Source organism: Leopardus geoffroyi, chromosome A2 (genome assembly GCF_018350155.1).
Source record: "Leopardus geoffroyi isolate Oge1 chromosome A2, O.geoffroyi_Oge1_pat1.0, whole genome shotgun sequence".
Lineage (NCBI taxonomy): Eukaryota > Metazoa > Chordata > Mammalia > Carnivora > Felidae > Leopardus > Leopardus geoffroyi.
The window spans coordinates 118,961,305-118,984,518 of NC_059331.1; the positions used below are offsets into that span (position 1 = coordinate 118,961,305).

A 23,214-nucleotide genomic window follows, 5' to 3' on the forward strand; every position below is an offset into this window, starting at 1 on the left:
CCTTCTTTCTTCCTCTATATGTCTTGCAGCAGTGATCACACCAATCTGCCTTGAATTAGACTTGATATTTACATCTCTCTTTCCTCTACTAATCTGTAAGATCCTTGGGGGCAATGACAGGTCTTATTAATCATCTTATTCCCCCCAGTCTAACAGAACAAACAGTAAAATCTGTCGAATTCAACTTCTCTTGCATCTAGCCCTCTGCCTTAAACAGACAACTTTGTTACACTTTCTTCCTACTTATATTTTTCAAAAAATCAATTCTTTACCTCCTATAAGACGCATTTTCTCTCAGCAAAGAAATCCTATTCTAAGCACATTAGAGGTTTATAGCATACATAGATCCCAGGACACAGATCCCAGGATACCAATAACCAAAACAAGTCCTTATTAATGAAAGAAATTTATATGTATTTCTTTGTCCCCATGGTAAGAATTTTACTATTTTTTGTATTAAAATATTATTTTTATTAACTTCAATTGGTGTTAAAGAAAGTGAGAGGCATGTCCAAAATAGTAAACCTTATAGCTGCTATTAAAAAGTGAGAGGCATGTCCAAAATAGTAAAGCTTATAGCTGCTTTAAAAAGTGAGAGGCTTTTAAAACCATTTAAACAAAATGACGCAAAAATACCTCTCTGAGATGAAATTACTATTCTGACAGAGTCTTCAAGATAACACTATCTGTTTCTGCTTTTTAGGCATGGAAAAGCACTAGATGGTATTCAAAGTACATTAACCTTTTCTCTAGTTATTCCAAATGAAAAGCTTTGAGGCTGTGCCATTGGTTCATAACACCCAAACTTGGACACTGCTCTCAGGACTTTCACATGAAAAAATAAAATTAAATAGCTGATGATGACATTGGAACTTGAAAGTATATTTGACAAGATATATGGAATTAGAATTCCTAAAATTTCTCCATCATGGAAATGAATCTAATATTTAAATTAAACATGACTATGACTATACAGATGAAGATACAGAGAAAGATATAGGGCTCCTGAAAAAACAACCAAAAATCAGAAGTAAAGAGTCCTAGACCAATGTAATTCATTCTCTCTCTGATTCTAGATCAATGATTCTAGCTGAGGGGAAGAGTTTTTCTTCCCAAAACATGATAAATTATATACACACATATATAGGTATATACATATAAAATATGAATTACCAGGAAATAATGTGTGTGTGTGTGTGTGTGTGTGTGTGTGTGTGTGTAGTGTAATATGAATTACTAGGAAAAAATAATGGCCATATATGCGGTTAATGCAGAATGTCAAAATACTATGAACATTTCTCAGTGCTTACTCTCAATTTCTGTACTTATGTTGTTGCAGACCAGTAACAAATAGATCAGAGACCCAGACCGGTCTGCAGACCACACATTAAGTAGCATTACTGAGATAATTCACATAGCTTCCTTGTGTCTCAGTTCCCTTATCTGGCAAGACTGCTCAGTTTGGTGACTGACAAATGGAGTGGGGGGTGGGGGAAGGGGGATGAATCCTTACAAAGGAGAAGAAATGAATTCAAAGAAACGAATCAACTTTCTTTTTGAAAGTCAAAAAGAGCAATCATTTTTCTAGCAATGATAGCAGCACTGCTTAGATCTCACCACTATAACTATACATTGAAAAGCCTAGAAAATCATCAAAAAGCCATACAATGAACAAAATAATCTACTTTGACTACATGTTCCCTGAAATAATTTGTTAAAGTGAAACCGACATGAAAGATCCATTTGATTATACACTTATATATGGAATACAATAAGTATTTATGATTAGAAATGAGAGGAGTGATATCATATGTAACAACACAAAGCAAGGATTCTTTTTTTAAAGGATGCTAAAGCTACAGAATTCAAGAGAGCACTGAGCTGAAAAGTCACAGCAAGAAAATTACTTTTTGCCATTTGCACAATTTTTAAAATATGCACTAAGCAACAATAACATTATAGGTGAGCTAGAATATGTCCCTGTTCTAACTAGCACATTAATCTCATAACTCTTAGAGTAAAAGAGCTCAGTATTTTAAGAAATAACTTAGCCGTGAGTTAAGAACACCTTAAGAATCTGTAGTTAGGTAAAGACTTCTTAAATATGACACCAAAAGCACAGGCAACAGAAGAAAAAATAGACAAAACAGACTTCATCAAAATTTAAAACTTTTGTGCTTCAAAGGACACCATCAAGAAAGTGAAACTGACAACCCACAGAACTGGAGAAAATATTCACAAGTCATATATCTAATAAAAGACTGGTAGCTAGAATATATAAAGAACTCTTAGAACTTAATAAAAAGACAGCCTCATTGAGAAATGAGAAAAGGCTTTGAGTAGGCATTGTCTGAAGAAGATATACAAATGGCCAATAAGTACGCGAAAAGATGAGCAACACCATTAGTCATCATAGAAATGCAAATCAAAACCATCATGAGACATCACCTAATACCTACTAGGATGACTAAAAGAAAGACAGACAATAACAAGTGTTGAAGAGGTTGTGGAGAGATGGAAACCTTCTCACACTGCTGGTGGGAACACAAAATGGCATAGCACTTTGGTATACAGTTTGACAATATCACAAAAAGTGAAACTTAAGAGTTAACATATGACACGGCAATTCCACTCTTAGAGAAATGAAAACATATTCATTCACATAAAAACCTATATACATATGTTCATAGCAGCATTGTTAATGAAAGCTAAAAAGAAGAAACAACTCAAAAGTCTATCAACTGATGAATGGACAAACAAAATATGGTGTGTCCATACAACTGAAACATTATCAGTCTATAAAACAGAATGAAGTATTGATATATGCTACCATATGGATGAATTTCGAAGACATTACGCTAAGTAAAAGAAGCCAGACACAAAAGGCCACATATTTTGTGGTTCCATTTAAATAAAACATCCCAGGGGCGCCTGGGTGGCTTGGTCGGTTGAGCGTCCGACTTCGGCTCAGGTCATGATCTCACGGTCTGTGGGTTCGAGCCCCGCGTCAGGCTCTGTGCTGACAGCTCAGAGCCTGGAGCCTGTTTCAGATTCTGTGTCTCCCTCTCTCTCTGCCCCTCCCCTGTTCATGCTCTGTTTCTCTCTGTCTCAAAAATAAATAAACGTTAAAAAAAAAAATTAAATAAATAAATAAATAAATAAATAAATAAATAAATAAATAAAACATCCCAATTAGGCAAAGCTATAAAGACAAAGTAGATTTGCGATTGCTTAGGCTCATGGGGTGTAGAAAGAGAGGGGGGGAAATGGGGAGTATCTGCTTAGAGAAATTGGCTTTCTTTTTTGCGAAACCAAAAATGTTCTAAAATTGATTGGTAGAGTGATGCTTCTTGCACAACTCTGTGAATTTATTTAAAACCACTGATGGGGGCGCCTGGGTGGCGCAGTCGGTTAAGCGTCCGACTTCAGCCAGGTCACGATCTCGCGGTCCGTGAGTTTGAGCCCCGCGTCAGGCTCTGGGCTGATGGCTCAGAGCCTGGAGCCTGTTTCCGATTCTGTCTCCCTCTCTCTCTGCCCCTCCCCCGTTCATGCTCTGTCTCTCTCTGTCCCAAAAACAAATAAACGTTGAAAAAAAAAAAAAAACACTGAATTGTAGGGGTGTCTAGATGGCTCAGTCAGTCGGTTGGGTGTCTGACTTCAGCTCAGGTGAATTCGATCCCCGTGTCAGGCTCTGTGCTGACAGCTCAGAGACTGGAGCCTGCTTTGGATTCTTAGTCTCCCTCTCTCTCTGCCCTTCCCCCACTCACACTCTATCTCTCTCCCCCTCAAAAATAAATAAACATTAAAAAAATTTTTTTTGTAAACTAATGAATTGTATACTTCAATGGGTAAATTCTATGGTTATGTTAATTATACCCCAATAAGATTAATACTTTTTAATTTAAATTCAAGTTAGTTACCATACAGTGTAGTCTTGGCTTCAGGAGTAGAGCCCAGTGATTCATCTCTTACATATGACACCCAGTGCTCATCCCAAAAAGAGCTCTCCTTAATGCCTGTCACCCATTTAACCCCCACCCTAACCCCTCCAGCAACCCTCGATTCGTTCACTGTATTAATTCTTTAAAAAAGAACACTTTAAGAACCCTAGACTATCCCAAACTGTTGATGGACTCTATAACAGTCATCCCTTTTAACCTCATAACTGTATACATTCTCAAAAGCCATAATTTTAGGAGGCTTAATAAAAGAATTGCTTCAATCTTACCCCCAATTCTATACTGCAAGGCACTACTCATATGTAAGAAAAAAGCTCCTCAAAAAAATAATTTACTCAAGTTGATTCTGACACCTTCCTTGCAGAGACCTTTTCTTTAATAGTATCTACATTGTTTTTAAATCTACAGCGCGTGTATCCCATTTTCCCCGAAGTCTGGAGCAAGGGCCCTGATGACTATTCTGTTTTGAAAAAATATTTTGGTAAGCAGATACCGAAGAGTGCATCCCATGTTTAATCTTTGTAAAAATTTAAGAAACCGTTTTTGCCTTAATCTCCTCTATTAACAGACCATTTATTTGCTCTTAATGACGTTCCAGCCCTGCATCTGAGTTGTGTGGACTCCTTCTGTCTGGACCTGTTATTGTCTTTAACATTATCCCATTTGACTCTAAAATGAGAATGAGACACGGATTGGTCCCCCCTTGTTCCCTGTTAACATCAGGCCACTTTTTCCCCTCGCTTTTTTTCCACGTGTCGTTTCATGAATCTTCGAACATAGCTCAAATTCACTCAAATCGTTTCAAAAGTTTGCAAGCTTTCTAGTCACTGACTATTGAGTTCACATATAAAATGAGTGACTCCTCCCATGGGCTCCTGATGCTTCTCCACACAATTCTCCCAGGCACAAAATTTCTTTATTCTCACATTCTCATTGTTTCCTCAATAGAGAAAAGTTAAGGCACAGAGAGGCAGAATGGTTCTGAGAAAACAAAGGCGTGATCCGTTTATTACGGAAAACTTAACTAGTAACACTTTCCAACGCAGCGTACTCCATTTAAAAAGTGATCACCTATTGTGAATCTCTAAAACTTCCGACTGCAAATCCTCCAGGATCCAGCTTAGCCCATGAAATACAGGAGTTAAACAACACAAAAGCTGGACACCGCCTCAGGCACACTGCTGTGTCAAACACAGAAAGAAACCTCTATCTAAGGCAATCCTTAGGTAAATAGGCTGGACAGCAATAATACCTTGCATGTAATTATGTCTTTACGGTGGGCCAGGGAGTATTCTAAGCTCAGTCTATGCTTATCCCATTTCATCCTCACAGTGGCCATAGGATACGGGTGGTGTTACTATTCCCAGTTTCTTTTTTCATTTTTTTTTAAATAGACCCAGAAAGGCTTTTCAACAATTTTTTCTAATGTTTGTTTACTGTTGACAGACAGAGCGCAAGCCAGGGAGGGGCAGAAAGGGAGGAAGACATGATATTCGAAGCAGGCTCAGGCTCTGAGCTGTCAGCACAGAGCCTGGCGGGACAATCCCCAGTTTCTCAGATGAGGAAACTCAAATCGGTTGAACAATTTTGCTGGAGGTCACAAAGTTAAGTAATGAAGAGCCAGTATTTTAACCCAGACAGTATGAGCACAGAAGCTGTTCTCAACTACTATGCTTCGTTTTAGGATGACTGGGTATGTCTCATCCCTTATCTGCCCCCAAAAGAACGAAACTAGGATGAGAAGGGCAAGCTAAGGCTCACTGAAATTCAAGTCCCATGGATGTAGCTAAGTACCAGGCAGTCTGGATGTTCACTGGTACTTCAAACTCAACTGTTCAAACCCAAACTCACCAACATTTGTAACTTCCTCCCAATCTGTTCTTCTCCCAATGTTCGTATCTCAGCCAATTCTTCTAGTCATCCTATTTAGAATTTTGTAACTATCTTTGGCTTCTTTCTGTTTAAAATTCTACACATATCCACTTACCAAGTTCTCTCCATTCTCTCTCAAGTGTATCTTTACCTTCCCAGCTTCACTATCCTGGTCTAGTCTCTTCATTTCACATCGGACCTAACGGAAAGATCTTTTTTCCCACACAGACCACAGGTTTTCATCCCCTGCAACCCGTCTATATCCTCCAACTAGCTGAACATTTCTAAAATACTTTTCATCATACGGGTGCCTAGGTGGCTCAGTTGGTTAAGCATCTGACTCTTGATTTTGGCTCAGGTCATGATCTCAGGGTCAACAGATCAAGCCCAGGGTCGTGAGATACCTTTCTCTCTCTCTCTCTCTCTCTCTCTCTCTCTCTCTCTCTGTCAGCACCTGGGTGGCTCAGTTGGTTAAGCGTCTGACTTTGGCTCAGCTCATGATCTCACAGTTAGTGAGTTCAACACCTGCATCACAGCTCAAAGCCTGGAGCCTGTTTCAGATTCTCTCTCTCTCTCTCTCTCTCTCTCTCTCTCTCTGCCCCTCCCTCTCTCAAAACTAAATAAGCAATAAAAAAAGCAATAAAAAAAATGAAAAAAAAAAAAAAGATTCTCTCTCTCCCTTCTGCCCCTCCCTGCCCTCTCCCGTACTCTCTCTCTCTCTCTCTCTCTCTCTGCCCCTCCCTCTCTCAAAACTAAATAAGCAATAAAAAAAGCAATAAAAAAAATGAAAAAAAAAAAAAGATTCTCTCTCTCCCTTCTGCCCCTCCCTGCCCTCTCCCGTACTCTCTCTCTCTCTCTCTCTCTGCCCCTCCCTCTCTCAAAACTAAATAAGCAATAAAAAAAGCAATAAAAAAAATGAAAAAAAAAAAAAGATTCTCTCTCTCCCTTCTGCCCCTCCCTGCCCTCTCCCGTACTCTCTCTCTCTCTCTCTCTCTCTCTGCCCCTCCCTCTCTCAAAACTAAATAAGCAATAAAAAAAGCAATAAAAAAAATGAAAAAAAAAAAAAAAGATTCTCTCTCTCCCTTCTGCCCCTCCCTGCCCTCTCCCGTACTCACTCTCTCTCAAAAACAAACAAACAAAAAACCTTTTCATCATTAATATTCTCTTGCTCAACAAGTCTAAAATGGATACTCATTTTGCTTACTCATTCAACTCCTTATGACACCATATATAATCCTCGATAATTAAGTTCTCCCTGGCCTAAAATAACGGACATCTTTGTAAAGAAGTAGAAAGAAATTCACAAAGGTAGTGCCTTAGCCAGAGGAACTCGGTCGGCGGACAAATTAGAACCTAAAGAGAGAAGAGAGCCAATGCTTATAATGTGCCGCTCTTGTCCAGCCTCATCTCCCAGACCTCTTCTAACTTTCTAAGCCCTGCGGGTCTTTGCACAGTGCCTCGAACTACACTGCTTTCCCGCCCCGCTTCCTATTGTCATCACTTCCTCAGCTTATCCGAAAAACATTCTCTCCCCCACTCTTGACTAGTTAAAACTCCACCTATTCTTGTTAAGTTCTGGTTCAAACTCCGATTTCGTTCCATCAAACACGATTCATCGAGACCAGCTTGCAACAGCGTCTTCCTTTTCTTAGCTCCTAGCGTTAGTGTCAATGTCACACATTTCTGTGTTGGAACAGAGCCGATAAAGTTGCTTCCAGATATTAGATTTATAAGTATTGTACCCACGATAAGATTACAATTCTTATAGGGAAAGGGATAATGCTTCTCCACTGCTTACAGCATCTAGGTTCTTCTAGAAAGCTAACACTCACTCTAAGTAACTGTATCTGAGGTCTGACTGATACTTTCTGAACGATCTTTGACCTGCAGCCAGGGAGCATACTTCTTCCCCAAGGAATGATTCCAGCAGATCAACTGTGAAGATGTTTTAGGACAAAGCAGCCTCTTGATGTTATTAGAAAAGGAACACAGTGGGGCGCCTGGGTGGCGCAGTCGGTTAGGCATCCGACTTCAGCCAGGTCACGATCTCGCGGTCCGTGAGTTCGAGCCCCGCGTCAGGCTCTGGGCTGATGGCTCAGAGCCTGGAGCCTGTTTCCGATTCTGTGTCTCCCTCTCTCTCTCTGCCCCTCCCCCATTCATGCTCTGTCTCTCTCTGTCCCAAAAATAAATAAACGTTGAAAAAAAAAAAGAAAAGAAAAGGAACACAGACAGCACCCACCTTTCCTCCTAAAAGTCCCCCATGAAATTATTTTTGTTTGTTTTTAAAGAATAGAACCTCGGGGCACCTGGGTGGCTCGGTTAGTTGGGTGGCCAACTCTTGATTTCAGCTCAGGTTATGATCTCACAGTTCGTGGGCTGGAGACCGGCCTCAGGCTCTAGGCTGGCAGCGAAGAGCCTCAGGGGGTCCTCTCTCTCCCTCTCTCTCTGCCCCTCTCCTGCTTGTGTGCGTGCTCACTCTCTCTCGAAATAAATTTTTAAAATCATAAAAATTAAAAAACTTTAAAAAAAAGAATAAAACCTTAATAACACCGGTAGTCAAGAAACAGTATCTTCGGTGGATCAAAAATGTTGAGTAATTCCTAGCAACTGAAAGGCAGATGAGACAAGAGTAAGGGAGTCACGGTAGAGGAACCAGAGTCCAGGAGGATGCTAAGGAGAGTAAGTGCTAGCTCTGCAAAGGACCCGCAGAAATGCTACAAGCTGCGTTACGGGATGGTGAAGAGGGCCACTCGTTAAAGAACTGTAATCAAAGCAGGTAGAACCACCAGGTCTGTCCTCAAAAGCAGCCAGCAATTAAGGCATTTGCATCCAGACTCTGAACTCCACCCTCTAAACAAAGCACACCAGCTCCGGAGGAAGGTTCCTGGGAAGGGTACTGGAGCTGAGTGAGCAGAGCTTCAGACAGTTCCAGACTGCCCACACCCCGACACTAAAAAAGAACGGAAGGGTTCAAAGCCCGTCACTAGGAATTAAAGAAAAGCATTCCACTTCCCCCTGAGAACGTCCTCCTTATTTTGACAACTGTGGGAATCCGGGTCTGCCTGTCTGCTCCGAAGAGCCTTGCAGCAAGCTGCCTAGAGTCAAGCCTTGCCCACCTTACTTACAACCTCCCATTCAAAAGAGGGGTGCCTGGGTGGCTCAGTCGGTTAAGCGAACGACTTCGGCTCAGGTTATGATCTCTCAGTTTGTGGGCTCAAACCCCACACCAGGCTCTGTGCTAACAGCTCAGCGCCTGGAGCCTGCTTTGGATTCTGTGTTTCCCTCTCTGTCTTCTCCTCCCTGGCGCGCGCTCTCTCTCTCTCTCTCAAAAATAAACAAACATTAAAAAAAGAAAAGAAGGGGCGCCTGGGTGGCGCAGTCGGTTAAGCGGCCGACTTCAGCCAGGTCACGATCTTGCGGTCCGTGAGTTCGAGCCCCGCGTCGGGCTCTGGGCTGATGGCTCAGAGCCTGGAGCCTGTTTCCGGTTCTGTGTCTCCCTCTCTCTCTGCCCCTCCCCCGTTCATGCTCTGTCTCTCTCTGTCCCAAAAATAAATAAACGTTAAAAAAAGAAAGAAAGAAAAGAAAAGAAAAGAAAAGGAAAGAGAAAAGAAAAGAAAAGAAAAGAAAAGAAAAGAAAAGAAAAGAAAAGAAAAGAAAAGAAAAGAAAAAAGAAAAGCCTTGCAGGATAATAGACATGCAAAAGCAAAGAAGCCCCACACAAGCTACCTACACTATCTGACTGGGTCCTTCACTCATAAACATGAATCAATAACCAAGGATCTCAGACATTTGAGAAAAAGCATTAGCAGGAAGGAAAAGGACCAACGTTTAAAACCTAACTCGTAGACAAAGCGCAGTCAACTCACAGAATCAAATATAGATGCTATGGATTTTAACAATGCAAAAATAATTTCATTATGAAAATTAGAATTGAAGAGCGAGAAGGGAGATGGCAGAAAGGCTAGGTGCTCAAGTTTCCTCATATTTTATAACAAAGAGTCAATAGGCACTGTCTGAGGTTGGCACTTTACACAGGAAGAACATCATTAAGTCAAAAGCAAACACAACAAGAAGTAGGAGAAGAGGTTTGAAGAATCACCCATCAGAAAGGGAGTCAAGAGATACTGTTTAAGGTTGATCAAGTGAGTATACTTCTATATTATACTACAGAAGTAGGGTATCCGGGGTTATTAAGGTAACCACAGAAGAAACTGTAGCAAGTAGCTAGCTACCTCTAGAGAACAGACAGGTCAGGGAGGGGTGAATAAGAAGGCTTTTACTCTTATTGAATATCCTTCTGTTCTTTTTCAATCATATGCATGTCTCTCGTGATTAGAAAACTAGTCTCATTCTGGTTTTTTTTTTTTTTCAAATATTTACTTATTTTTTAAGAGAAAGAGAGAGAGAGAGCATACAAGCAGGGAAGGGGCAGTGAGAGAGAGGGAGACACAAAGCAGGTTCCAGGCTCTGAGCTGTCAGCACAGAGCCCGATGCAGGGCTCGAACTCACGAGCTGTGAGATCGTGACCTGAGCCAAAGTTGGACGCTTAACTGACTGAGCTACCCAGGTGCTCCAAACTAGTCTAATTCTTTAAGCAGCATGGCATAGAAGGCCCAAAGAAGTTGAAGTTTGCTACTTATGAGTTAGTTGGATGTTCTGGTCAAGAGACCTAAACCTTACTAGTCTGTTTCTACAATAGGGACAATGTCTCCCTCATAGTGTCGTTCTGAGCCAATTAAAGAAGTAATGTACATGAAAGAATCTAGTTCAGAGCCAGACTAATTTCTCAATAAATACTAACTCATTCCTTCCTTGAAGATGCTACCCCAGCTACCAGCACAGCCACCTTTAAGGTATTGTTTCAGAGGAAGGCAGCTCCCTTTGGAATCCTGTGAAGGCAAGCATGGCTTCCTCTAAAATCCAATTGATCAGTCCACTGACTTTTTTTGTTGTTTAAGATTTTGTTTTTAACTAATCTCTTCGTCCATTGTGGGGCTCGAACTTACAGCCCTAAGATCAAGAGTCACATGCTCTATCCACTCAGTCAGCCAGGCACCCCGTCAGTCCACTGTCTTAAAGAATTTTTGCTTCTCAATTTCAAAACTCTAAATACACCGTTTAGTTCAGGTTACAAACAGGAGACACAACTGAAAGCAGGAAGCCCCATATTGCAACTTCTCCAAATTCAAAGACTGCAGGCCAAATCCACATACACATGGCAAGAAAGAAAAGCCTGTTATGCAACTAAGTCTTAAGACATACGGTGCTCCAGGGGCGCCTGGGTGGCGCAGTCGGTTAAGCGTCCGACTTCAGCCAGGTCACGATCTCGCGGTCCGTGAGTTCGAGCCCCGCGTCGGGCTCTGGGCTGATGGCTCAGAGCCTGGAGCCTGCTTCTGATTCTGTGTCTCCCTCTCTCTCTGCCCCTCCCCCGTTCATGCTCTGTCTCTCTCTGTCCCCAAAAAAATAAATAAACGTTGAAAAAAAAAATTAAAAAAAAAAAAAAAAAAGACATACGGTGCTCTGCAGCAGCCAAAAACATCTTTACCATTGGCCTGGTGCTGACCCCTAAGGATCTGTGAGTGGGGCTCAAACTTCGTTAAGGCATTGTCCCTAGGAACACGCAGTTACTGATGAAAACCTGATTTTCGGACTTCTGCTCCAAATGTTCTTTTCAGCATCTTTTCCCACTTTCTCTCCGGCAAACTTCAGGAACCATACAAAACTCACTTGAATAAAAGGCCCTCCCTTCCACAATCCACTCCACAACCTCTCAGAATATAGGCATAAAGTTTATGCTTTGGTTTATTCAATATGATGTCAAGATATATGACTGACTTAGTCAACAAATTAGAGAGGAAAAACAATGAAACCAGCTTTTTGCTCGGGTACTGACCAATTCAATTGAACAGTGTAACACACATCAGTTAACTGTTTTTGGAATCTGCCTTACTAGAAACTTAGCTTGCTAATTACCACCTTATTTTAGGTGACTGTCTTCTCCTTCCATCTAGATTACATATATCTTGAAAACAGAAACTCTGTCTTATTTATCTTTGAATTTCCCATTGCCCTGTCCAGGTATCTTGCACCCTTCTTCATATACTGTGTATATGTGTAAATACCTGCTAATTTGCTGTATTAAAGGTGTGTTACTTTTGATTATGTTGAGTGTTCCTACCTTCCCAATCTTTCTGATCTACTCCACTTTGTTATAGTCTTATTGGCCCATTTTATGTTGATGTATTTTCCCATTCCCTGGCATAAAACTTAGAAAGATGATTGTGTTTTTATTTACTTAGATATACCTTTGTATCATGAAAATATTTCACACCCGTGCACTTTATATTTGCAATCGCACAATAAATATCCTGAGTCTTAAGTGTTTTTCTACTTTTTATCATTTCCCCAAACTATAATCCCTCATTTCTACCAAAGTACTTGAAACCATGCTATATACATTACAGAAGAACTAAAGTCATCGCCTTTCTTATTTTCCCATAACACACACAAGCTAGCAACTGGCATACTAAAATAACAAAAAAGTGAAAAACAAACAAAAACACTCAAGTGCAACGGTAATGTACATTATATACACAAACATATATGCAAATTGCAAAACTAGTCTAAATTCTCAGAATAAAATTTAAAATCATGAATTTAAGTATCAAAAATCACATGATACTGGGGCATCTGGGTGGCTCAGTCAGTTAAGCATCCGACTCTTGGTTTCGGCTCAGGTCATGATCTCACAGTTTCATGGGTTCAAGCCCTGCCTCAGGCTCTGCACAGACACTTCAGAGCCTGCTTGGGATTCTCTCATATCTCTCTCTCTCTCTCTCTCTTTCTCTCTCTCATCCCTTCCCCTGCTAGCACTCTGTCTCTCTCAAACTAAAGAAACTTAAAAATTTTTCTTTAAAAATCACATGATACTATGGTACAAAAACTCTTCCTCTTAATGGTAAGGTATTGAGAGAAACATTCTGAGGGGTGGCTGGTTGGCTCAGTCAGTAGAGCATATATGACTTTGGATCTCGGGGGTGTGAGTTTGAGCCCCATGTTGGGTGTAGAGATTACTCCAAAATAAAATGTTTTTAAAAAGGTGGGGAAAGAACCTTTTTTCCCTGGTTTTAAACATTGTTTCATATTCTACTGGAACCCAGAGAGAAGTAAAGCATCTACTGCCTGCTTTTACAAGAACAGATTAGTGCTAAACCTAATTTTACACAAAATGATATCTCCCTCAAAAGTTTGGTGCGCAATGTATATAAATTCACACATTAAATTTAGTGTGTGTGCACATAGATGGATTTATATCTAAGCTTGTTTTAGATGCATTGTGAGAGCTCATTATTTCCAGGCATCCCAGAGATAATCTTCTTTAAAAGCAATCTTTTGGAATAAGTGATTTATATGTTTTATAAATCCCAATTTTCATACATTAGATTTTCTTAAAGAAAAGTATACCAAAAAAGAAAAAAAAATCATTCTTTACTCTTATGAATTATGATCAAGACAGGCTTAGCCTTTTTTCTTAATCCCCAAGCTTTAAAAAAACAGTTCCATTCCTAAACCAAGATTTTTTTTTCATATAAAACTATGTCCTTGCAATGCAAGGATCTCCACGGTTTTCAGTAACCTATGTTGCTTGGGAATTTTTCGTTAGGAAGATACCAGGACAATAGATGACTGTTTTATACCTTTAGCTTCATTTTAGCCTTCCTATATTCACACCCTAGAGGTTCCAGAATCTTATCCACAAAGTGATTATGGTCTAGGACTGAATCAGATTTGTAACAAATGTCCACTGGGATTCTTCGACCTATCATCGATGGGCACAGCCGATATATGTCTTCTAGCTCATCGAATCCTTTCACCTTACCTCAGGGACTTTCCACAATGCCACATGGTTAGAAGCCTTCTTTCACAGATGACGAAAATGAATGAAAAATGATTTGAGAATAGAAAAATGGAAACCCAAGTCATTGCACAGTGTCTAAAGGCTACCCTGCATCTCCTACCTTAGTGCCCAAGAAAGCATCCTAACGCGTACAATGAGGAATCTTCTTCTTTAAGGTTTTGAGTTTCATTTTCTCCAATTTTATCTGATTATTGACATGCCCCATTTATATTAACACTTTTGTATATCCAGCCACACGATAGCATAAAACTTCTAACAGCGATCTAGCTTAGAAACCATTATGATTGTTTTAGTTTTCCAGAAAAAAAAAAAAGGCACAAAGTTAATAAAATGAAATTTCTAGTAAGTATGCTTTTTTTTTTTATAAATATTACCACATCAAAATGAAACTAACAGCAGTCATGCAATCGTGTGTAAATAAAATACAGACTCTTACTGTTTTTCTTAAAAGGTAATTGAGCATGTTACTTTCTCCTTTTTTGCTATTGTCTTAAAATGTATTTCCTCTCAGAAAATAAAAATAAAAGTGCTTCCAAAGCGAGAGAAGAAAAAATTACAACCTACAATATTTTTATGCTACAAGCTATACAAAAATCTGTCACCATCTATGTTACAATTCTAGTCATCAATAAGATACTTTTTTTCGATGCACCACTCAAAAATCAATTATATCAACTCTTTTGTATAGAGAAGCGGCACACCTTTCAGGCAACTAGTATTAATGAGTAGACATGACTATAGAATCTCCATCTGTTTCTCTGACAAAGCTGTGGCTACTCTAGTCTCTCATTGAAATTCCATTAATCTGGTGTACCAAGGTCCAATGCGAAAATCAAAACTCCATCTAACCCTTTATCAGCTCACAATAACCTACAAGTGAACTCTGCCTGTTAGCATGCAGCAAGTTATGATTTTGCTATCAATCAGGCAGTTGGCCAATAAAAAAAAAAAAAGAAAGAAAGAAAAAAAAAAAAAAAGGCAGGCTGGAAACAGTGTGTCTGGCAGGGTTTGAAGACTTTGTTTTTGTTTTCTGTTTTCATCCCCTTTCAATTTCTATAGGGTGTCTGGACCTTGTGAGATTATGCATTATTCTCCTTGGCTGTGATTTAATTGCTACCAGCAATCAAGTCGAAGCATCACTGAAGTGTGCTTGAATTTCATTAGAAGATATAACTTATGCTACTTTCCTACAGTACCTAATAAACCATAAAGAAACCAAAACACATATGGCTTGAGGGAATAACTGGAAAATTAGGTAGCCATTTGGGAACTGAGTGAACTTTTGAACCAGAGTAACAGAGAAAAAGAAATATGAAAGGAAAAGACAGACTTAGAATGCACACAAAGATGTGCAGGTTTGACCTTTACAGTACCTTGAAAATTACATTAGCATTATGAAAAATACATATCATGTTTAGAGTTTATAATCCATCAAACTTCAGATACTTTGTTAGTGCCTACCATAAGGTAAAAGTCAAAAGGACAAAACAACAATCTGATTTGACAAAAGGCCTTTTGGTGACCTGTGCTAATTTAGTTATACTTATTGTTAAATGCATTATCTTTTTATAATTAATATATCATTAGACCGAGGTCCCATAATGAAGAAAAATTTATTCGGCAAGGAAAAGAGAACACACATACCAAATCTATGTTGAAGGCAGAGAAACTGACATGACTAGATGATATTTCAGAGTAGAAATTACAAGTCCAAGCGGTAGTTTTTAAATTACAATATTCTTAGAAGAAAATATAAAACTACCATATATGGTATTTTTATATACCAAAAATGAATAATACTAAAAGTTAAATATTCAGTCTGCTTAAGAACTGCTTATATCAACACTAATGAAAATGCACCAATATTTGACAAAAAGTTAATGATATACATAATAATGTTATTAAATAATATTCAAATTTTGATAATTTAATCTTTTAACAGTAAGTCTTTTTCATGTTATTAATGTATTTCCCATATATTTGGTTATGAAAAGAAACATATGATAAATTATTTACTCATAATAAAGAAAATATAATAATTATGTAAATGCATTATAGTTTAATAACAATTCACTTTTCTAACAAAACACTGGCTCTCATAGATATTCAATTGTTGGATTTCTTAGGTTACAATTTTTTTAAGAAGCACATAATGCTCCCTTGTACTTCAAAATATTTATGCTATTTTTTAAAACTCTGAGCATATATATTCTATGAACATTTTGTGTATATATATTCTCTCGAGCAGAAATACTCTGTCTCTGTATACATATACACATACACACTCATTTCTATCTACCAACACTTAACAGAAGCAAAACAAATCATTGTCACATGTCTGAAAAATAGTTCAATTCAAATAATAATTCATTGTTTTGCCTGAAAATATTATTTCATCAATTATAAAACATTTTCTAGTAGAAATGCTTTTGAAGATCAGGTTAGGAAGGGTAATGCTCTGTTTCAGATAATAAGTGTGACTCAAGAGAAACATGCATCTTTTTCAAAAATAGGGACTATAAGAGAAAAAAATACCTTCCTTTAAAAATAGAAATTAAATTTTTTCCAAAATGTAAAATTCAACATAAAATGGATATGATTATTATTGCTACACATTGTACAAAGTTCTGAATATGAAAAAAAAAAGATTGTGTTGTTCTGAATCAGTGGTTAGAATGTTTATCACTTATGCATGTACTTGACTTATCCCTGTTCTGCAATAGACATAATTTTATACCTCATAAAAGCAATTTATGTTTCCAAAGGGAATAATCTGGATAACATAAAATGTGGAGTGCTCTGTTGCAGGAAGCATATTTTCATTCAGCAATTGTATTTAGAGATGGAACTGCACAGTTTGATCATCATCCAGTGGCAGAAGGCATTATTCATTTCTGTGTCTATGTGAAACTTTGAGTGCCATGAATTAATATGCATGGCTAATTTATCGATACGCATTCTTAATTTATAACTATATATCACCCTTATAAGATCTCTACAATACAGACGTACTCAATTGGCTGTAACAGAGAAAGCACATGCTATGCTAAAGGGAAGTTTCATAACTTTGGTGAGTTTTAACAAAATTACTAAGAGATAAACAATCAACTTTATTACTAATTCAATTAATGCAAAACATCATGCTCCATAACGTGGGAGATTTTAGGTGACAATCAGAAAAATGAAAATGTGCATTAAGAGAAGCATTTGATGAAAACCTGTCTTAATGTGAGAAAGCAATGTAGGAATAATTAATTTAATATTTTATGAACTCGTTTTATATGAAGTTTTCAAAAAAAAAGACCAAAAACCTTTTTCATTATTTATAAAATAAATAATACAAGAAGCCATTAAGCAGCACAATGAAATTAAGCAAGAATCTGATAATATTAAATTAACCAACAAACTTACTAATAATATTCATACAATGATGTAAACACTCTCTTAAAAATTCTAGTGAAGAAAATTTCTTAGGAAAAGAAGGAACTACATACTTAGGAAAACCACTAGAGAGAGCTCTTCTGTTCCTTAAAAGGTTCCGGTAAAGGTAAGTTAACTGAAGCCTCTGCATTTCTGTGCTTTCTGACAAGACCACCACCTCTGTGCATTGCATTGTCTTGTGGTGGAAGGTCAAGAGGTACATTCGATGGAAAAATATCACATACCTTCAGAATGGGCTTCGTCATCTTTATCATATCTTTCCGAGGCTAACGAAATAGTGTCTGGGGCTCCAGCAAAGGGGTCATCATATTCTTCCCCATCTTCTGCATCACCTATAGAAGAATCAGAGAAAAGTCTTTTACAAATTAGCCACCTTAAGAAATGTTACTGTGTCAAAGGAGGTAAATTTTTCTATTAAACCTAGTCACTGTCATGAAAAAACAAAGTAAAAAAACAGGTCCTATTTTAATGTATATCGCTGTAATTTAGATCAAGTACGAGTTTTTGGAAGTCAGCATACAACTGCTTATATCTGGGATAAAAGGATACCAGTTTCAAAATGATGGTGGTCTCTACAAAGATGTATACAAAAAAGTAGAAGCAGGGTAAAACAGAGTGTGTATCCAAAACAAACAAAAGAAGAAACAGAACCAAAATAATGATAACAAACAAACAACAACAACAAAAGGGAAAGCACAACAGAAAGAATAATTCAAATTAATTTTATTTACCTACTCAATAATTTGAAAAATTATGATGAGAAATTGATAATTCAAAGCCAGATGAACATTTTATCTTTTCATGAAAAATCACAGGGTTACATTAGAGTGGATTAAAAATGCTCAGTTCCATTTTCAAGAGCAGGAATCCTTTATGGGAAAAACTACTTTAAAACTCATATAGCCCTTGTAAGTTCACACAGAGTGATTTACAATTTGGCACCTTCAATTCTCATTCAGTGATATATTACCTTTTTTTTTTTTTTTTTAATGTTCTAGCCATTTTCTATGTGATTTCCAAACCCTAGGTGGATTGGTTGGCTTGAAGTCATTGAATCCCCACAATAAAATCTTGTGGTTTGGGTTTTTTCCACATACTCATTTAGAATTTTTTTTAAAGAGTGTATCAGATCTTTGCTAGCCTGGTTACATAGTTACATATAAGCACTCATTTTTCACCCATATTCAACCACATCCAAAGAAAAGTCAACAAAGTTAAAAAAAAAAAAAAAAAAGGTAGACTTACTACCTATCAATTATCTGTTAACAACTCAAGAGAAAACCAGCCACCTCAAGGATTACCCAAAAAGCATGATGAAAATCTCCATGGGAATCCTAGAGGACCTACATACAGTATTCCTCTTAGAACATAGTTGCTAAGCAGATCCAGATTAAAGCTACTAGTCTTCCCCCAAAAATATCTGTATCCTCTGACACCCACTTAATGGGTAGCACCCTATTTTTCACCATATCTTTGGTAGAGGAACTAGCAGCCCTTTTCAAAATACTGTCAAAGTAATTTTTAAAAAATCAATGTTCCTATTTCTTTATAATTTTGGCATTTCGCCAGCATTCATCATCCTTATCCTGAAAAAGCTCTCTCCCATCAGGCGCTAAGAACAGAATGGAGAGGACTATCCTACAGGCTTTGGTGATTCCACCCCAGGCGCACCGTATGGTGATGTTCCTTCCCCAAATAAAATCCCAAGGAACACGTGTAAATACTATTCTTTCTTTAGATCTTAATTTCTTTTTCTTTCAAAATGTTCAAAGTACTTTTCAGAACATTCAGTGATTCCTTATTTCTCTTACGGAAAGAAGAGTGCTCTGATTTCAAATATGAGGGAAGATGGAACCCAATAAAATGCTAGTAAAGATATGTTTGGACATGGAATGACAGCTCACGGAACATAAAGTAGTAAAGATCACAAAATTCTCAATTGCTGTTAGTTGCTGGAGTATCCTTACATTCTTCATAAAGTAAGAACTGTTATGGTATGAGTTTTCTAATGATATTTCCTATCATGAACTATAAAATAAATCTTGCTGTGTACAAAATAGTTTCAGGATACCTCAAATACATTACTACCCTAACTTGTATGTAGCTTATTACACTATTATGAATATAAAAATACAAGATTAAAACCAATGAACACATGGAAGTGATTTTGAAAAAGATTCAGATGCTCAGGCTTAAATCTATTAAACTCTGTGTGGAAATACACAGAAAAAAATTAAAAGTTAAAAAGCTTTGAAAATCAAGATTTTTAAAACAATATCCATTTTATGCTTTTATGTGTATATCCATGAATATACACATACACACATGCACACACACACACACACACACATATATATATCCAGCAATGTAAAACTGTATACACACACACACACACACACACACACACACACACACAGTAAAAAGATCATTAAAGGGGCGCCTGGGTGGCGCAGTCGGTTAAGCGTCCGACTTCAGCCAGGTCACGATCTCGCGGTCCGTGGGTTCGAGCCCCGCGTCAGGCTCTGGGCTGATGGCTCAGAGCCTGGAGCCTGTTTCCGATTCTGTGTCTCCCTCTCTCTCTGCCCCTCCCCCGTTCATGCTCTGTCTCTCTCTGTCCCAAAAATAAAATAAACGTTGAAAAAAAAAAAATTAAAAAAAAAAAAAGATCATTAAAACTATAAATTAAATAATACTTAATGTGAGTTCAGAACATTTATACAAATTGGTTCCTAACATGCTAAAGACTTCTGTGGTTTTTGTTTTAAAATAAAAATGTTTCGCATTCTATATTAACATGAAATTGTCTTCAGCTTACCCGTTCCAAGGACTGCAGCTCATTTCAAATGTTTTTTATAATCAATGTGATGACGTATATTTATCTAAGACAAAATAAGTTAAATACTGCTACTGGCTTCATTTCTACCTCCCCCCCCCCCCTCTTCCCCCCTTTTTAAGCTCCCTTGAATTAACCCAGAAAGTTAAAAAAAAAAATCTCTGTGGTTATTCCCTTTTCAACCTGCATTAAGTTGAAAGGACACATCATCTTTCAAAATGGTCTTCTTCATTTTACTGTTGTTCCAGTCATGATCCATCCCTTTTCCTCCTTCCTAATTGGTTTTTTTTTTTTTTTTTTTTCCAACCCAATAAAGAGCTGTATTACAAGGACCTGTAATTGAACACAGGGGTCGCTGTTGAGTAGTGCAAAGCTTTTTGTTTTCTCTCCAGGGGCTGAGTATTTGCAGCTATACCTGCAAAGTCTTCTATAAATTAAAAGGTAAATGTTCAACTTGTGTTTATGTAATAGAAAACTGAACTCCAAAGCAACAATGGGCATCAGGTAAACGTATCCAATACAATTTACAGACATAATTGAAAGCATTACAGCCTAATCAGACATCTAAAAGAAAAGCAGGCTCAAATGAAATGTCTACAGAATCATTAGTTGGTAGCCATTCTATTACAATCACACATAATGTCAGTGGTGCCTTGAGCCTGTGCCAATGACAACAGCATAAATTTTGCATCTCATTTCTGTGGTCATAAAATTAATGATCAGTTTAAAAATACTTCTTTGTAAAAGTTATTGCGCAAAGAAGAGACATGAATGTGTCCCTGTTATGTACTCACAAGGATAATTATGGGGTTGTTGCTCATTAATACTGTTTCTTGTTTCCCTAGAAAACCATTTGATTTATCCCACAACTTTTAAAAGTTTAATTAACGATACAAAGTTAACAGTCTAAAAGATAATGATCCAAGGCTTCCCTTCCTATAATTTCAGTGGCAACTTAAATATCACAGCAAAATCAAAGCTGAATCGTACCACAGCAGCATATTTCTCTGATAAACATTTTTAAATTTATAATAGTTGAGTTCAAATCACTATTATCCCTTCCTTTTTCTATGACTCATCATCAATTAACATTTTCCTAAATGCCTGGAGACGAAGTCCAAATAGCAACTGAAGAGTCATGATCTCTACCACGATTGAAGGGGATTTAACCAATTTACTGCTTGTTTTGTCAAACACAGTCCTATTTTAAACACAATCAGTTAAATATTAAAATAAATAATTAATACACCTAAATCTGAGATGATAGCCATTCTTCCTTTAGAGCATGAAAGACAAACTTGAGTAGAAAAATTACTTGAGTGAAAACAAATTAATTTCTAATTCGCTACTCAGTTCACTTGTCCAAATTAATTTCTCAAGTAATAATATACAACTACATTGACAGAATTAAGCATTTAACTTGTCATTTCTTAATAGGATCTGTAGTTTAAGTCTTAAGACTTTGAAAGATGTACGTCACCACAAGTAAGAAGATTCTGTTCATAACTCTCCTAAAATAAGAGGACTTAAGAGCACACAAATATGAGGCAGAGCTTTAAAACAAGCACTACCTCTGAAATATACTTCTGCTATAGGCCCCATAATTTCAGACATATTTAACACATTTATACAAGGCCAGAGATGGGCGGGGGGGGGGGGGGGGGGGGGGGCGCCAGGAGAGAACTCAAGCTATTTGCTCAGATTTCATCAGTGGGATAACTTTCAACCAAACATAAACTATGTTAGAAAGGGGAAAGGAAAGGAAATTAAACATCATCCAAACTTTTGACATTTCTGCTATTCTTTTTTTTTTTTTTTTTTTAATTTTTTTTTTTCAAAGTTTATTTATTTTGGGGACAGAGAGAGACAGAGCATGAATGGGGGAGGGGCAGAGAGAGAGGGAGACACAGAATCGGAAACAGGCTCCAGGCTCTGAGCCATCAGCCCAGAGCCCGACGCGGGGCTCGAACTCACGGACCGCGAGATCGTGACCTGGCTGAAGTCGGACGCTTAACCGACTGCGCCACCCAGGCGCCCCGACATTTCTGCTATTCTTAAGGATTCCATAACAACAAACTGAAATGAATTCCTTCTTACATGACAGGCCTACTATTTAAAAAAGCACTTTAGTCCATTAATAAACTTAATACAAATGAGGTCAAAGGAAATAGCTAAGTAAATCTATGCATATTTAACAATATCAATGAAGTCTCAAGGACAAAATCTATTACGCGACTTTTTTAATTAGAGGAAAAATATTTTAAGGAAGAAAATGAGAGCTTTTTAGCTATGGCATTTAAAAGGAACTGAAAGCAATATATTCACATTTTTAAGCTACAGACACTAATATTTTACAAATTTGAAAATATTATCTTGAAACATTTGTCTCATGTTAATATGCTTGCCCTTCTTTTAGTATTTTATAATTTCCTCAAAAATTACTTGAAAACTGAATTATAAAACAAGATTTACTTAAATCTTCTTGAGAAATTAAGTTGAATCTGAGAATACACATTAATATAATATTTATTGACTGTCTCTTATGTGTCACACATAGGTACCTTCATATTATCTTAATCAATCCGTAAAGAAATGAATTGTACCTACATCATCACTGGAGTAAAAAAAAGACTAATATAAGGGCAAGATACAAGTGAAACTTATTTTTATCATACACCTAATATATATTAGAAAATTCTGATTTAGTGGCACCTGGGTGGCTCAGTTGGTTAAGCATCTGACTCTTGGTTTCCACTCAGATCATGATCTCACCGTTGATAAGATAGAGCCCCATGTCAGGCTCCACACTGGCAGCACAGAGCCTGCCTAGGATTCTCTCTCTCTCCTTCTCTTTCTGCCCCTCCATTGTCACTCTCTCTCAAAATATATAAACTTTTATTTAAAAAAAAAAAAAAAAGGGGCGCCTGGGTGGCGCAGTCGGTTAAGCGTCCGACTTCAGCCAGGTCACGATCTCGCGGTCCGTGAGTTCGAGCCCCGCGTCGGGCTCTGGGCTGATGGCTCAGAGCCTGGGGCCTGTTTCCGATTCTGTGCCTCCCTCTCTCTCTGCCCCTCCCCCGTTCATGCTCTGTCTCTCTCTCTGTCCCAAAAATAAATAAACGTTAAAAAAATAATAATAATAAAATAAAATAAAATAAAATAAATAAATAAATAAAAGAAAATTCTGTCTTATA

The 23,214-nt window shown here is 37.6% G+C and overlaps 1 protein-coding gene across 3 annotated transcripts in view; it reads right to left on the minus strand.

Moving 5' to 3' along the window:
* SKAP2 (src kinase associated phosphoprotein 2) overlaps positions 1-23,214 on the minus strand; it is a 185,152-nt gene that overhangs the window by 147,767 nt on the left and 14,171 nt on the right. For all 3 annotated transcript variants that reach the window (XM_045495149.1, XM_045495150.1, XM_045495151.1), the window contains exon 4: positions 17,415-17,522. In XM_045495149.1, the coding sequence (XP_045351105.1) occupies positions 17,415-17,522 (108 nt within the window). The remainder of the gene's footprint in view (positions 1-17,414; positions 17,523-23,214) is intronic.